We start from the raw sequence: 16703 nt of genomic DNA on the forward strand, positions 1-16703 counted from the left end.
AACAAATTATCCTTCTATGGTATCAGAGGAACCACGCTTAACTGCATGGCTAGTAACTGGCTCAATATACCTCATATAAGAACTCAAAATCTGAACTTGCTAAAATCACTTGTTGGGGTTCCACAAGTATCTATTTTGGGCCCCTTATTATTCATTATATATGTCAATGATATTTGCCAAGTCTCTAAAATTGCAAACGTTACATTATTTGCTGACGATACTATATATATTGTTTTCCATTCTGATAATCGAGACACACTAAAAAGTACTGCTTCTAACGAATTAATTAAATTCTATGATTGGTTCACTGCTAATCTATTAACTTTGAGAAAACTGATTATATTGCTTTCAACACTGATAGAAAATTTCATTGGGATAAAGACATAAAAATGAGCAGTAAAATCATTAATCATGTAACTACTACGAAGTTTTTAGGTGTTGATATTGACTATACTTTATCATGGCGCAACCACATATCATCGATCTGTAACAAAGTCGCAAGAAATATTGGAATACTCTCTTAATTGAAGCATTTCTTCCCAGATAATATACTTAGAACGCTTTATCAAACTCGGATCCGACCATATTTAACATACTGTACAATTATTTGGTCTGGGACACACAATGTGAATCTTGATCACCTTCGCAAATTCCAAAAAGGAGCTATTCGTCACATTACGCATTCCGCACCACGGGAAGACACTAGTCCGCTATTCAAGAAACTAAACTTGCTTAAACTCGATGATATCATCAAAATGAAGCTTGCGGCTTTTGCCTACTAATCATGGAATGGTTACTGCCGGAAAATTTACACAGTTTTATTAATAGTAACAAAACTTTTTATCACTATCAAACGAGACATACTTATAATGCACATCGTAATTTTTACCGTACCACTATAGGAACCTATAGCTTTCGTAACCGTTTAATTAAAACATGGAATCCACTTTCAGATAATATAAAGACCAAAAAGTCGTTGAGTTTATTTAAGAAGTATTTAAGAAAATACATCATCACAACATACTAATACGGTCTTTATGCTATATTTATATATATTAAGTAAGTACATGTATAGCTAAATTCTTTATGAACTAGGACATTGTTATCCTGTCTAGTTATACCCCGTATAAGTATATGTATCATTCTGCTCATTCAACTTGTATTATATTTTGTCCTTTACCAGGGAGTCTTCTATTCTGTTAAACCAATTCAGGCTTTATAGAAGACCTCCTTTCACATCGTATTTTTTTTTATATAACATAAATAAATAAACAACAACAAAAAAGGCAGGTTTGCTTTTATACCAACTGTAACCGCATTCATCATGCCTTATTGATAAGCAAAGCAAACATATATAAAGTAGTAACATCCCTAAATGCCTTGTAATATGTGTGAATACAGAATTTACAACCATGCCTAAAAGCCAAACAGTATACAGCAGTTACCTTTTCAACCACTCTTTTTTGCATACAGGAACATCCATCTTGCACTTTTCATGGTCGGTAACATTGCATGAAACCTACATTTGTCTTGCAGTTTATATCATGAATTGAAGTATTGCAAATGTTATTTCAGTACTACATTACAAGATTGTCGACAGATACACAGTGCACTCAGAACTTTAGTAAGATCTTGTAGCTGCTAGCCTACTTCATTGAGCGCAAAGTAATCGGGAGAGTAAACCAATAGTCCTGAACACCAAAACGTAGTTGCATTGTAAGATCATCAGCTTGTTAAGTTGAGGTCTTACCTCACTTGGGCCTATAACTTAACTTTTGATGTAATATAAGACCTAGGGTTACTGGCATAACAGTTAGAGTTTAAGGACTTAAGCTGTTCTGTATGGTCAAACATAGGCTAGCCTATATAACATGGATCTATGCTGAACCTGTATGAAATTATGAATTTGAAAACTTCAATTTGGTGAAAAGTGTAAACCTTTGGGAAGAGCAAGATGGCATATCTGTTGCTTAAAACATTCCACTATTTTTGTCTCTCCTATCCAGTTAGTGTATTTATCAATGGATTGTTACAAACCAAAAAATATAATGCTGTCAAAAAAATATATATGAGAAAGTCATTGAGACCAAGTTCTACAATTCTATACTTTATTACAAAAGATAAAAAGTGACAAATGATAAGAAGGCAATATTTTAAAGTTACATTTATCATTTTGGGGATATTTTCTTCATTTGTTATTTTTTTATTATCGTGTTTGCAAACACCATTATCTTATGACTTTTAACGATAGTTTTAATATCAATAACTTTGGCATGTGATCATCCCTGATGATCTTAATTCTTCACGTTCTGCAGTTTTGCAGTAATGCAGTATTGCAGTTCTGCAGTAGTAATAAAAATAGTTCTTATCCTTGCAGAAGAATATGTGGAAAAAGAAAATCGTTGAGGAGTGGTTGGCTGAATTAAGTGGTAGAGAGGATCATCAGACAGCATGCATTACTCCACTATTCTGGGTTGCTGGCTGGTTTTGTGAGGACAGCACGAACGGAAAATTGTCGGATGGAGATTGGCTAGCCTGCACTTGGGAAGGGTTGGCTGGTTGTGTGGTTACAGAAGAGGTTGCGGCTGAGTATGGGATGAAAAAAGTCAGGTTTCGGAATTGGATGAAACGCCGGAGCTTGTTGTGTGATGAAAGTTTCTTGGTTTGATGGAGGAGGGTAAAATCCTGGTATTGCTGGGACCACCCCTACATGCTGTGGGTAATAAACATGGTTATTAACCACGTCATTATAACTGGGCGGTGCTGGAAAGTTAGTCTAGTTGTGCTGGCATGCGGGTGGTCCAGCAGGATTATCAGCTCCGCTTATTACAGCAATGATTGGTTGAATACGAACTCTTCCTCTTTTCTCCTTAGATAACCGATAGGCGACGACAAGACCTATGCCGATTAAGACTGCTACTAATACACATACTATCACAATCCCAGCGATGGTACCTATGGCGGGAGAAAGCGGAATATATTACGGACAAATATATATATGCTGAACTTGAGAAATACATACATGGTTAACTTCAAAAATACATTTTAGACATATTTGTTTACACATATAAATTCCATGAAAATTATATTTATTCCCCTAAAGTATATATTTATATATTCTCCAGGCGTACAGAAAGTATTTTCTTAATAACAAATATGTATTTTGTGCAAAAATATATATTCTCTTACAGTAAATATTCTGTCAAAAATATATATTCTCTAACACAAAAAATGTTTTTTCTCTCCAAGAATATATTTATTCTCTAAGAGAAAAAAATGTATTCTCTAAAGAAATATATATATCCTTTTCAATAAGTATGTCAATTCTGTGACCGAAAAATATTTTTCTCTAACAAAAGATATAAATTCTGTGACAGAAATTATATATATTCTAAGTTTTTGTTTGTGCAAAAATAAATTTTTATTCTTTGTAGGAAATAATATTTATTCTCTAACAACAAAGTTCTATTCTGTGCAAAAATTATATTCTGTAAGAAAAATATATATGCTAAACAAAGTACGGTGCTCTGTGAGTGCCAACTGATATGTTTTGTTTTTCATTAACTTCAGTGACCAGCTTATTCATTATATTGCTGTTTTCTTCACATCCACTTTCTTTCCGTTGATGTATAGAGTCCTTGCAGAAGTGCAACAAAATAAATGAAAGACTGCGGTTAGAGAAGAGCAAAAAGTGGATTTTATGCTAAGACTTAGCCTAGTGTATATGATAAGTATGCTGTTTAGAGTAGTCTAACGTTAACATCACACTACCAACTATCCTACTAACGCGCTTTTTCTGGACGCCATGATTGCAGTACTGCTGCTATACGTATGTTACCTATGTTTTACCAGGGAGCTGCTACTCTAACAGCTCCCTGGTTAAACGATATGTCAATGGGACTGTTAAGCCAGCTAGATACAGTAGGGTTTGCTGTCGATCGTATCGTCGTAATATCATGTGCAATGTGATGTCGCAAAACCACCAACTTTGAACTGCATTTCGGTTCTGAGCAAGGAAGTACATTGTACTTGCACACTTATGGTCAATATAATTAATAAGCTGTTCACTGAAGTTACTGAAACACCAATATCTCAGTTGGCACTTACAGAGCTCCGTACTTTGTATAGCATATATATTTTTCTTATAGAATATATTTTTCGTACAGAATATAGTTTTCGCACAGAATAGAGCTTGAATGTTAGAGAAAATATTTATATTTTCCGTCCACACAATACAAATATATTTTTGCATAGAATATAATTTATTCTGTAGAATATATATATTAATTTCTGTAACAGAATTTGTATATTTTGTTAGAGAATTTTTTTTTCTGTGCCAGAATTTCAACACTCGAAAATACGCCCTGTATAGTAAAACGTTCTTTTTGGCCACTGCTCACTTCTTCACATTTCAAGGTTATTAGTTTGGAGCGTTAGCCGGTGTGTTACGTAATCAATTTGCCAAGCCTTGCAAAGGAAACGAACGTGGGAAAGTCACTTGCACAGCTCAAATTTTCTGCGATCTACCGCGAGTGCCTATTAAAATGTCCAAGGCAGGTAAACTGCTACAGCAGTGGTGCAGGGCGCATTTTCACTCAAATGTATATATTTTTTAGAGAAGATACATTTTTTCTCTTAGAGAATATATATATATTTTTTCTCTTAGAGAATAAATATATTCTTGGCATAGAAAAATATAAGTTTTGTGTTAGTATATATATCTTTACAGAATATTTATAGTAAGATAATATATATTTTTCTATTAGAGGATAAATATAAAATGGCCTAAAAAAAAATTGTGTCAGAGAATATATATTTTATTTTACAGAATATTTGCTGTAAGAGAATATATATTTTTGTTCAGAATACATATTAGTAATTAAGAAAATAATTTCTGTACGCCTGGAGAATATATAAATATATACTTAACAACCATTACATTTATCTTTTGATTGAGAGCAGTTATATAATATAACGATTTGCCAAACATACTAGATAATATATGCTTTACTTTATCTGTGAAGGACTAAAAGTAAAAGATGTTATATATTAAAAGTATTTGATGGAAACGAAAATATTGAACAATTTTACATATTCATGTGCTCAGCAAGGGATTTTTTTTTGGTAGTACAGAAAGGGAAGATATGAATTATACATCTATATTGCACGATGAATTAATTAATGTTTGTTTTAATAAACTGCACAAGCCCAAGAGCGTTCATTTGCAAATCATGCATACCGAAATGACTATGGGCCTGCTCTGGTTATCGATTGGCATACACTAGTATGTATCTACAATTATGAACGTATTCTGTGAAAGAAAGACATGCAAGCAGTCACTCAAATTTATGTGTGCTATTAAAATTCCTTAAAGAATATCCGTCTGTCTGAAGAAACCGTCGTGTCTCACAATAAATGTTGAAATCACGTATAGGCTAGTATACATTTCCCTACACCAGACAATGACACCAATGGGATGAATTTGTTTAAAATCTCCTTCTTTCTGGAGATGATATAATGTTAGTATGGTGACTACCTCATTGCTTGCTGATCGATAAACTGGCCGCCTCTACTTACTGTCATCACTGGCATCAGAACGTAATTTGCTGATGTACTTGATTTCTATACACAGAGTTCTTTGCCAAAACTTCACTTTTCATGTTTCTGAAATCTTTCCTCTTCATAAAGCCATCTCAATTTTTGCCCCACTCTCTGATCCCTTTCGATTTCATCGTTATGTCCTCTTCTTCTTCCCATTCCCCTTCTTTGCCCATCCTTCCCCATCCTCCCCTTTCCCAGCTTAATCCAAACCGGCAGGGCAGTGTTAATGACAGTAACTTCAATTGAAGTACTGTACTGATTGAGTGAGAGATAAAGGCTGGAAAAATCTCGTCAAAATTCGCCATTGCTGAGTATTTATATATATATATATATATATATATATATATATATATATACACATATACATTGACAGAGTGACAGTCAGCTATAAACTTTGCGTGACAGTAATTCTCTCACTACGAATGATACTATAATATGTTGTAGCCTTGGTTATGTTTTCTCTGATTACTTACTTACACTGGTCGTGTCAGTCAACTATAAACTTTACGTGACAGTAATTCTCTCACTACGAATGATACTATAATATGTTGTAACCTTGGTTATGTTTTCTCTGATTACTTACTAACACTGGTCGTGTCAGTCAACTATAAACTTTACGTGACAGTAATTCTCTCACTACGAATGATACTATAATATGTTGTAACCTTGGTTATGTTTTCTCTGATTACTTACTTACACTGGTCGTGACAGTCAACTATAAACTTTACGTGACAGTAATTCTCTCACTACGAATGATACTATCATATGTTGTATAGCCTTAGTTACGTTATCTCTGATTACTTACTTTCACTGGTCGTGACTAGACTGAAGCAAGGAATATGAATACTCATACTTCAAGCCCACAAAATATAGATTATTCATCATTCTTACCTCGTTGTACTAAGAAAACCAACGGCACTTTTCATACAACAATGAATATGCATTTTCTCTATGCTGTTCATTAAATAATTGTACACATCAAGCCAAGGGAGACTAAAAGTTAGTACAAATCGTTAACACATCTCCCCCTCTTCCCCTAACCCCCACCCAACCCTCCCCACCCGACTCTATCCCACCCCTGGCTACACCACTGACGGAGTGCTGCAACGCCAGGAAAATGCCCTTCAACACCAAGAGCAATTCTTAGCATGCTACGCTCGCCTAACTCCTATATATGTTACAAAAAGTAAAAAACTAGTTTGTTACATATCTACCTGACAATAATATAACTTACTGCTAACTTTACATCGAATAGCCACAGTTGTACAATTGTCTCCAAATGTAACGTTATATGTGAAACAGTTTCCGAGCTCGTAGTCATCAGATCCACAGGAGAAGCTTACGTCGGAAGGTGGAAAGTTGCCAATTCCAAAATGATCATCATAGTAGATTTCTTCATAATCGAAAAAACCAATCTGTTTACAAACTGTTGACGCCTCATCTTCGTAAAAGTTTTCGTTGCATAATCTCTCCCACCGAGATCCATCCCAGACTTCTACCCTACCTTCGTACCAAATATTGCCAGCTACCAGGCGGGGGTAATATGTAGCTATGAGAAAAACAAACATGAAGAAAATCGTATTCACGATGAATTTACGGTGTATGCAGAATACAGACAACGTACGAATGAAATTTAAACCTGAATGTTGTTACTAAAATCATCATTAAACGTAATACATCTTAATCTTGTACAATATTCAAACAAAGACTAGGTGTGATAGGGTTAGTGGTAACGCTGGACGAACATAGACAGCCAAGAAAAAAACAATGATCAACACACTTCCAGAGTTTTAAAGCCATATACAGATTGAAACGACTGATCTTACCTGGAATTTGACAATTCACCCATGCGTCTTCTCCATGTTCGCAATCATGCTGATACCAACCATTGTGTCTGCATTGGGTAAGCATATATTCCGATCCATCACATCTAACGTCGTCCAACATAATAGGACCAGATCCCTCGCCATAGTTGGCGCTACCACCATAGCTGTCAACAGTAGGGTACCCAAGTTGTCTGCAAGCAACCTGGGCGTCGTCCTCTTCCCAATCATCATCACAGACTGTACCCCATTCTCCATAGTGATAGATTTCAATACGTCCAGAATATACCGAGAAACCATTCTCAAGTCTTAAGCTGCCTTCGATAGGATATTCTTTTGATAAAGAGAAAACGATGTCTCAATCTTTATTTAATGACATCCGAATAAAACTTGAGACTACGTGTTGGGTACATTTCCCCGAACGATGTAGTCCCATGAAACACATGTATAACATCTCACTTAACATAAAACGACTTCTAAACTTGTTTTAAACTATCATCGAATATATAAATATCCAAGCTGTTAATGAATAAGTGGGCTCCATGGAAAATTACGTAACCGGAGAATTATTTCTTTTGGACTATTCACCCTTCCTGAAGTATAGAAAATATATATTCGTCCAATAGTTCATGGGGTCCCAAAGCCTAATTTTATGAGTCTTTAGATCACAAATGATTCTTTGGCATACAATTTCTTGAGACTTAATAGCTAACTATAGCTCTAGACTTGTTTGTATCCGTTTCATCAATTTGGATTAGATGTTTTGCATATAAATTACTTGAATAACTCACTACACTACTATAGAAACTGTCGTATTGGGTGTATGTGTATTGTTCGTCTTACTGTCAGTGATACAGGGAAGCGACCGGCAAAAATGAAAGGACAGAATTAAAGGGTTTTCTAGAAAAGTAAATGAATATCCTTTAAATTAGTATAGTTTATGTTAACATACCAAGAGTAAAGCACGTGAGTACAGCATCCTGACTGTGGCTACAGCTGGAAGTTGCCCAATTATCGAAATAACAACCTTGCCAGTACCATTCTGTTCCGTTGCAACTAATATTCCCCAGTATTGGCCCAGATCCTTGACCAAACCGTACTCCATTGAAATAGGTATCGACACCACTATATCCCAGCTGGCGACATATGACGGCGGCATCTTCATAGGACCAATAGTCATCACAAATGCCCCATTCTCCTAGGTGATAAACCTCCACTCTTCCAGAATTAATAGAGTAACCATTTATCAGGCGGACAACCCCTTCAATACCTATTGATACATGATACACAACACTGATAACAAATGTAAATGTAAAGAGAAATATTACTTTATAAAGATTGATCTTCCTGGCAGTAACATTTATGTACTAAAGAGCAATTCCTTAAACAATGTTTAACAACTTTCACTTAAATGAAAACCAAACCATGACCGTCTAGTTTGTCTTGTTCCTACCAAATCGAATTTTCACGTTATTTTACGTTTCACACCTAAAATAGTTTTTATTCTTGAACAGTATAGAGGTTGGCCTGGAATGCATTTATTTTACAACGCTAAGCAGCCTCATATGCATATGGGGGACAGCCGATTATGTCTCACATTCCACGAGTGGCTGTCCGATTTACAGTGTTAGCTCACTTTGAAAGACAACACTGAAAACGTACCTGAAAGGCATCTTACACCCACGTCTTCATAGTGTCTACAGTAAGGTGTGTTCCACCCAAAATATGGGCACTGCTGCCAGTGAGCTTCATCTCCATCACAATTCATTTGTTGCATTATTGGACCATATCCTTCACCAAAGTAAGAATGGTCGTAGAATTCATCCACGTCACTATATCCTAACTGCCTGCAGATAACTTCAGCATCTTCTCGTTGCCAATGATCGTCACAAATCGTTCCCCATTCATTGTTATAGAAAATCTCAACTCTGCCTTCAGTTGGCACGGATCCGTCAGCTAGTCGAACTCTACCATATTCTGATTTTACAAGGAGAAACTACTAATTTATTGATCCACAATCATGTGTATATATGTTACGGACATTATTCAATTTGCCAATTAGTTTATTACTACATTCACCTTGCAGATTTTTCAGGTGGAAAACCAAATCGTTCTTCAACACAGAAGTAGCCTAGTCACATGGTAAACCTAAATAATTTCTCAAGTAACATGTTTTCATATCAATACACCACTTCTTCAAGCAAGTTTTTATAAACAATGCATTAATATAAGGCTATATATATATATATATATATATATATATATATATATATATATATATATATATATATATATATATATATATATATATAAATGAAAATCGTAATGAGTTGGAAAATCAAGAACAGTGAAAAAACTTTCAGCCTCCACCGGGATTCGAACCACGGGCCTCCCGCTCTGTACGCGGACACCCTAACCACTAGGCTATGGACGCTGATTGTATGTCCAGAGGTTCGAAACCGGTAAGGAAGATCGTAATTCCACTGTAGGCGTTTGTCACCTATATCGAACAATACTAGTTCTATTTTTGGTGACATATTTTGCCCTACTCTAGAGATCAAACATGATGCTATCCAACTCGAAAATCATTTGTGATTCCTAAAGCCGGATCTCGAAAGAGATACTTTGAACAAGATATATATATATATATATATATATATATTTATTTATATATATATATATATATTTATATTTATATTTATATATATATATATATATATATATATATATATATATATATATATATATATATATATATATTATATATAATATATATATCTTAACATATATATATAACTACTCGTCAACTGGCGACCGAGTCTAAAATTCTACTCGGCAGAACGTTAAATTTACTCGCCATTTCTTCCCGCTAATTGTTTGTGTGATATAAGCCTAGGTAGTATGGCCTAATTTAGGATATCAGCGTATAATATTACCGTTAGTTGTTTACAGCAAAAAAGATCTATAATAGTGGTTCTTCGAAAGTGTTTAAAACATGATATATGTGAAAATATAAAACGGTGAAACACTGTCAGCAATGTTTAGGACACAAAAATAAGTAATGGCATGGCTGACCATCTGTATCTTTCACTTGACATGACGTCAGACTACTGTATCAGTCAGTGTAAACATGTGTTAGTATCGTTAACAAGTTAAGATAACGCTTGGCACTGACAATTATTATTATTATTATCGATCGATTACTGAGTGTCGGATATAGAGCTTTCATTGGTCAGGTCTCGAGAATTATCAATTTTTTTTCACTAAAAATTAATCCAATAAACTTCCTGTTGTTCATTCCGAGATATGTAATGTTATTTCGGCAAAATTATTATTTTACGTTTGTTCCCTTGAAAGTTCAGTTTGTATCACTAGACCACACCTGAAAATCTCCGTACATAATGTACGTAAAAATAGTAAGCGATTTCACACAGTTATCTCCCATTGATCGTTGAACAAAAATGCAATTTGGACTTGCTTCAAGTTCAGTGCAATAAACTTTCTTATCGTAATATATACATTTACTGTTGCTGATGAAGGAAGAAACCACAAAGCTCAGACAGCAGTTACATTGTGATACTTTAAAAACTTTTTTGTGAAAATACGCGTGTTTTTTGGTGTGCACACATTATGCTTCTGCTAAGGTTCCCGCGAATACTGCTTGCATACTTTTCTTTGGGAAAATGAATAAATGATGATGTTGAATGAAGTTGAATCGTGCGAAGATAGGGTGGGGAGGGGAGGGGGGGTTGCAAACTAGTTCTTCATCTGATGAGTCGTTCGTTGGTGGTGATTTGCATTTTGTTGTTGTGTTTGGGGATCGATACCGTCGGCGTGGCGTCGCCCTTTGCTGGAAAATTTCCTCTTGTCAATTGATGTGGTAGGTTTGAAATCTGTTATGGACGGGCCATTCTCAGAAATGTGCGTTAAATCTCTTAGAGTATGGGGCAAGAGAAGTGTTTTGTGGGAAGTGTTGATTCTATTCACGGTTGAGAATCCCCTTTCACAAACTGCAGAAATCACTGACAGAACCATTATTACTTTAAATAATTCAGACAACTGAGGATAGTTGCAGCCTTCCTGGATTACAAGCTGGGATAGGGGACCAATGATGGAATATTTTTGCCACTGACTTGAGTTGAGCCCACTCTTTCTGATTTTCCTCATTTATTTCTTCAAGTCATCTGGGTTGTTCTGATCATTTAGCAGCAAGTACTACAATGATCAGCCATCCTCCCAGGTTCTTCAACACCAGGCCGAAGAATTCAAAGTTTCGTCTTTTCTTACTGGCCATAATAAGGGTCAACAATTTGGTAACGGACCTGAAAGTTTGTCGACAAAAGCCGAAGCTATGACTCATATTACTGACTTGTGAATTGGGATACAATGTTTTACTTATTGATATGTTAGGTTGGCCTTATCGCGCGATTGCGGTTAACCTACTGACAACACTGTTTACATTTGTACCGATCGTACACACAAGGTACCCACCTCTGTTTGAGATGTCTTTACACTTTTATTTTTTTTTTCCATTTTGGTTACCTATCGTGCATCAGTTAGTTTGAGCGAATAGTATCAATTAGTTTCGAGCTGATGAACAGAGCTGCCCTTGATAATACTACTGTTATGTATAACATTAGGCAATAGGCCTTTCTTGATTGGCTCACAAGATACTAGTAAGCCTATCGTATAAAGTCATTGAGCGAATGAGCCACTCGCCAAAATGTCGAGCGTAATGCATTTTTTGCTCGCCAGTCGCAAAATTCTACTCGCCATTGGCGAGTTGGCGACCCTATTTGCCGAGGCCTGATATTTATATATATATATATATATATAAATATATATATATATATATATATATATATATATATATATATATATATATATATATATATATATATATATATATCAGGGTTCTGCCGCTGCCGGTCGGCGCCGGTCCAGCACGCTGAATTACCGACCGCCACAATCTGCCTGAGTGACTTTTCCGACCGGCACTTATTTTCGATAGGAACTCCAAAAAACAGCTCCATAGCGGGAGGGTCGAACGTACAGAAACAATCTGTTTGAGACTAGGGGAAATCCAGTTCATAACTGTTCAAATTTCAAAATATCCAACACATCATAGTGTCATACTTAGTAAAAATTACCAGAGTTCCGCATTCCAGACCAATGACTGTTTTCCGTTTCCAACTCCCGATCGTACTTTTGATAGTTTCATTTATATCTATTTTTATCGCGCGAGACACAGGCACTATCCAGCTAGCTAGTACACATACGGCCGTTAACCTTCGTAGCGGGTGAATTTACATCATATTGCATTAGGCACGACCAGCGCACTCCGCTTCGTAGTGACTATACGTGACGGCTACGCGAACTAGTCAGCCACGTGCACGGTGCATTGCTATTGCTTTTTAGTATACTGAATAGGCACCACCGGCTGGTCTGTACTCTGGTGCTCCAGATATTTGTCCTAACTTTTTTCATTAATTATGAAAAATTCCAGACATGAGATCTCATTTCAAAGCTGTCTATATGTGGCTCAGAATACTCGGGAAGGGCCGTTTCCGGCCATCTGGGGGGTTTCCAAAACCCAAAATTTTCTTGTACGCTCCGCGCCAACCGATGGTGGCGCTCCGCTTAGATAGTCCTGCCGGCACTCAATCCACCCTGGGCAGAACCCTGATATATATATATATATATATATATATATATATATATATATATATATATATATATATATATATATATATATATATATATATATATATATATATATAAGAGTTGGTCAAGGTCTTCTGTACAGTAACATCACTACTCGTGCTTCAAATAATGGTTTCTTGTCAAGGTATTCCGTAGTTTCGCGAGGTGTCCGTCAAGGGTGTCCTCTCAGCCATTACTTTTTTATCACTTATACTGAAATATTAAACTCATTAATTAAGACTAATCCTCTCATCAATGAAATAGATATTTCTGGTGTCTCCTTTAATATCTCCCATTGTGCGGATAATACTGTCTTCATCACAGACTTTACTTATAAGTCTCTCTCAGAGGCCTATAAAGTATCAAATTTGTTTTCTAGTGTGTCAGGGCTTACTATTAATATCGATAAATCAAATGTGTTTCTCATTGGTCCTTTTGTTAAGCTCTACAGAGTTGTTAAGCTTTCAGAGTTGTTGACAATTGACAATTCATAATCATGGACGTTAAATATGAATCTAGATACTGACTTTGGTCAGCTTGCGGCTTTGATAAGCCAATGATGGCTTCTTCGCGAGTTCCCGAGGATCTAAAATACATACAAAAATACATACCCTGATTACATTAATTTGTTCAATATTTGAATTTGTAAAAGCTCTATAAAGTATCAGGTATATTGCTTTCTCGCACCATGCAGAACACTTTTTCCGTTTGAATTGTCCCCAAGCTATCTCGTATAAAACATCTTCTTAATCTATATATATATATATATATATATATATATATATATATATCGAACATAACTGTATATCTAATATAACTGTATATCGAACGTGAAGTGTTAGTCAAAAACCATTCGGCCTCTCCCAATTGGCATAAGTGGTTGTTTACCTTCATACAAATTACTGACTTCGATAGTATTATGGTATGAGGGAAACGTTACAGTTACCTAACAGTGTTGACAATGATTGTTTCAATTAAATATAGAAGTAATCACTTTACATAAAATCTGATAATGTTCGTATGACTTACAGTTTGGTGGTAAATATAATAATAGCTACAACTCATATATACTGTATTCGCTAAGATATTTAAAGATGTTTACAACCAGAATGCAAAATGCATTGAGGATTCGATGACTTCAATGCACTAGACTTCTGCTTCTTATAACCAGAACTAGCTGTTACAATAACACTATGGCATGATAAACACAGTCAGTATACTGTATGCAGGCGCGTATCCAGGGGGGGGGGTGTTAGGGGCGCGCGCCCCCCGGGTAAGAAAAAGAGGAGAGAAAAAAAGAGAGAAGAAAAATGGAAAAAAAGAGGGGGGAAAAGAGGAGGAAGGAGAGGAAGGAAGGGAAAAGAAGAAGGAGAGAAAAAGGAGAAAAGGAGGGGGTAGAAGAAAAACGCCTAGAACCCGGGAAGAGAAAGAGGAACAGTCATAATTACAGCTCTGATCCCTATTATATACACAGGGTAGCCAGTGACGGATCGAGGATTTCGGAAGGGGCGTGCGCCTCAGCTTACACCAACAACTCCATTTTTGACGTTTCCATGTTTCCTCTCTCACTAATGTATATATATATATATATATATATATATATATATATATATATATATATATATATATATATATATATATATATATATATATATATATATATATATATATATATATATATATATATATATGCATATATATATATATATATATATGTATATATATATATATATATATATATATATATATATATATATATATATATATATATATATATATATATATATATTAGGCCTTTAAATAGTCTCTGATACTTTACAGCGAGTATTTCTCACATTTGGTGATAACAAACTTAAAGTGTGTTACCTTGTCAAGTTACGATATACAACGGTGCATGGATTTAAAACTAACAGGGTGTAATCGGGCAGGGGTGGTGGGAGAGGCTGGGGTAATCATGTTGCTATTGAAAAAGTCACTTCTTTGATAAACTGTTCGTGGTTATGTAGTATCTATCTTGCTGAGTCAAACTTTCATGATTGTAACTAAATATTATTTAGGTAGAGTACAGTTTCGAGTCAGAGTTTACTTGATATAGGATACGGACGCAACAAGTTTGGCATTTACTAAGCGGATTAGTAAGCGATGCTATACTGCTATGCTGCATGTCGTCAAGGACAAAACTTTGAATTGAATCATTTTAACTCAACTTTCATAAAACAAAGTGACATTGGTAACTTCGAATGCGTGGGCTTTAAAACATACTGCCAATCTCTAATTACTATTGCAGTTTTGTTATATGTTGTTGCGCATATCAACTCCAGTTGTTCATACGGTGAAAAGTAATACAAGCTGAAAGGTAACATTCCATTCGCACGCCATGTTCTCGGTTTTGACATAATGACAATTATAATAAAATAACGTACATCCTCCAGTCATTACAGTCAACACATAGCTATTTTACAATATTCACTTGCATTCACTTCCACACATTACCCCAGCGTCTTCTGAGTTCACACAGATAACAGTAAGTGAATAAGAAAATTCTTAAATTTGGAAATAGGTTTATATAGAATAACTAACATACAACTGACATGTCCTACTGAAACCGTGAAACAGCGTCATGTTTTAGGTAAGAATGTTCCTTTACTCTGGGGCGAGAGTTAACCCCACCTTACCCCAACCCACCGCACCCTTCCAATAAATAAAAGAAACTACGCTACTTAGGTTATTCGACTTGCTTTTCCTGTAACTGGTCCTATATTTTGCCATGCAGGAAACGCACCAATCACCCACAAAATACCGCATCAAGCAACTTTTATGTTATATTGGGTATAAAATGGTGACGTTACACTCTTTGCTATACCGTATACTCTCCTAATAACCAAACTGTCTAATATATCATTGCGTCGGTCACCCTTAACAGTAAATCAGCATTGTAAATAGTTTACCGGTTAAACATTCTACACCAGCATCCTCCCAGTGAACACAATTGTGCATATACCATCCTTCATTGTAGCAGTACTCCAGTCGTGTCTCGTCACCTACGCATCCAACTCCATCGAGCAAAATGGGTCCTGTTCCCTGTCCATAGTAAGCTGAGCCACGAGCAGCGACGGCTGATAGAAAGCCTAATTGACGACAAACAACATTGGCGTCCTGTAATTCCCAAGTGTCGTCACACACTGTTCCCCATTGTTCATTATAGTAGATTTCCACTCTCCCGTAGTAGTGTTATGAAATAGTGATACCATCTCTTTGATGTTACCGAAAAACTCCATCGAGACACCTTACGGGCCTCTTATGTATTTATCTAGGTCATGGATTCAGTTTTCCCACGAGAAGTTTTTAACTATCTTATTGAATCTTGGTACAGGGCCTTTTCCCAAAATAGATTCCATTATGTCTGTGGAACATTCGAGAAGGTTCTCTCACGTGGTATGGAAGTTTCCATAGAAAGGGGATGGACTTCCAAACTCCCAACCAATCAGGGCAGATCAGTGCCAGTGCATTTATTTTTATATCATTAAGTTAATACAGGATGGTCAGGTTATTGGCTGCCTACTGATTGTGCGCAGA

The 16703-nt window shown here is 35.7% G+C and overlaps 1 protein-coding gene across 1 annotated transcript; it reads right to left on the bottom strand.

Annotated features, from left to right (window-relative positions):
* Nucleotides 1-2001: 2001 nt before the first annotated feature.
* LOC139975862 (neurotrypsin-like) lies at nucleotides 2002-16350 on the bottom strand. The gene is made up of 6 exons (XM_071984124.1): nucleotides 16076-16350; nucleotides 9087-9401; nucleotides 8377-8694; nucleotides 7428-7757; nucleotides 6836-7150; nucleotides 2002-2955 (listed from the first exon to the last, which is right to left on the bottom strand). Exons 1-6 carry the CDS (start codon nucleotides 16122-16124, stop codon nucleotides 2777-2779), a joined length of 1506 nt encoding a protein of 501 aa, XP_071840225.1. The 5' UTR covers nucleotides 16125-16350; the 3' UTR covers nucleotides 2002-2776.
* Between the last annotated feature and the right edge of the window lie 353 nt (nucleotides 16351-16703).

The sequence above is a fragment of the Apostichopus japonicus genome, chromosome 11 (genome assembly GCF_037975245.1).
Source record: "Apostichopus japonicus isolate 1M-3 chromosome 11, ASM3797524v1, whole genome shotgun sequence".
NCBI classification, from domain to species: domain Eukaryota; kingdom Metazoa; phylum Echinodermata; class Holothuroidea; order Aspidochirotida; family Stichopodidae; genus Apostichopus; species Apostichopus japonicus.

Bases quoted from the DNA above. Each gene is read 5' to 3' on its own strand.
- LOC139975862 (XM_071984124.1), bottom strand. From the start codon at position 16,124: ATGCACAATTGTGTTCACTGGGAGGATGCTGGTGTAGAATGTTTAACC. The intron at 9,402-16,075 runs GTAAACTATTTA...TTGTAAAATCAG, and splicing joins TGGTGTAGAATGTTTAACCG to AATATGGTAGAGTTCGACTA. The intron at 2,956-6,835 runs GTAAGTTATATT...CTCCCGCCATAG, and splicing joins TATTCGATGTAAAGTTAGCA to GTACCATCGCTGGGATTGTG.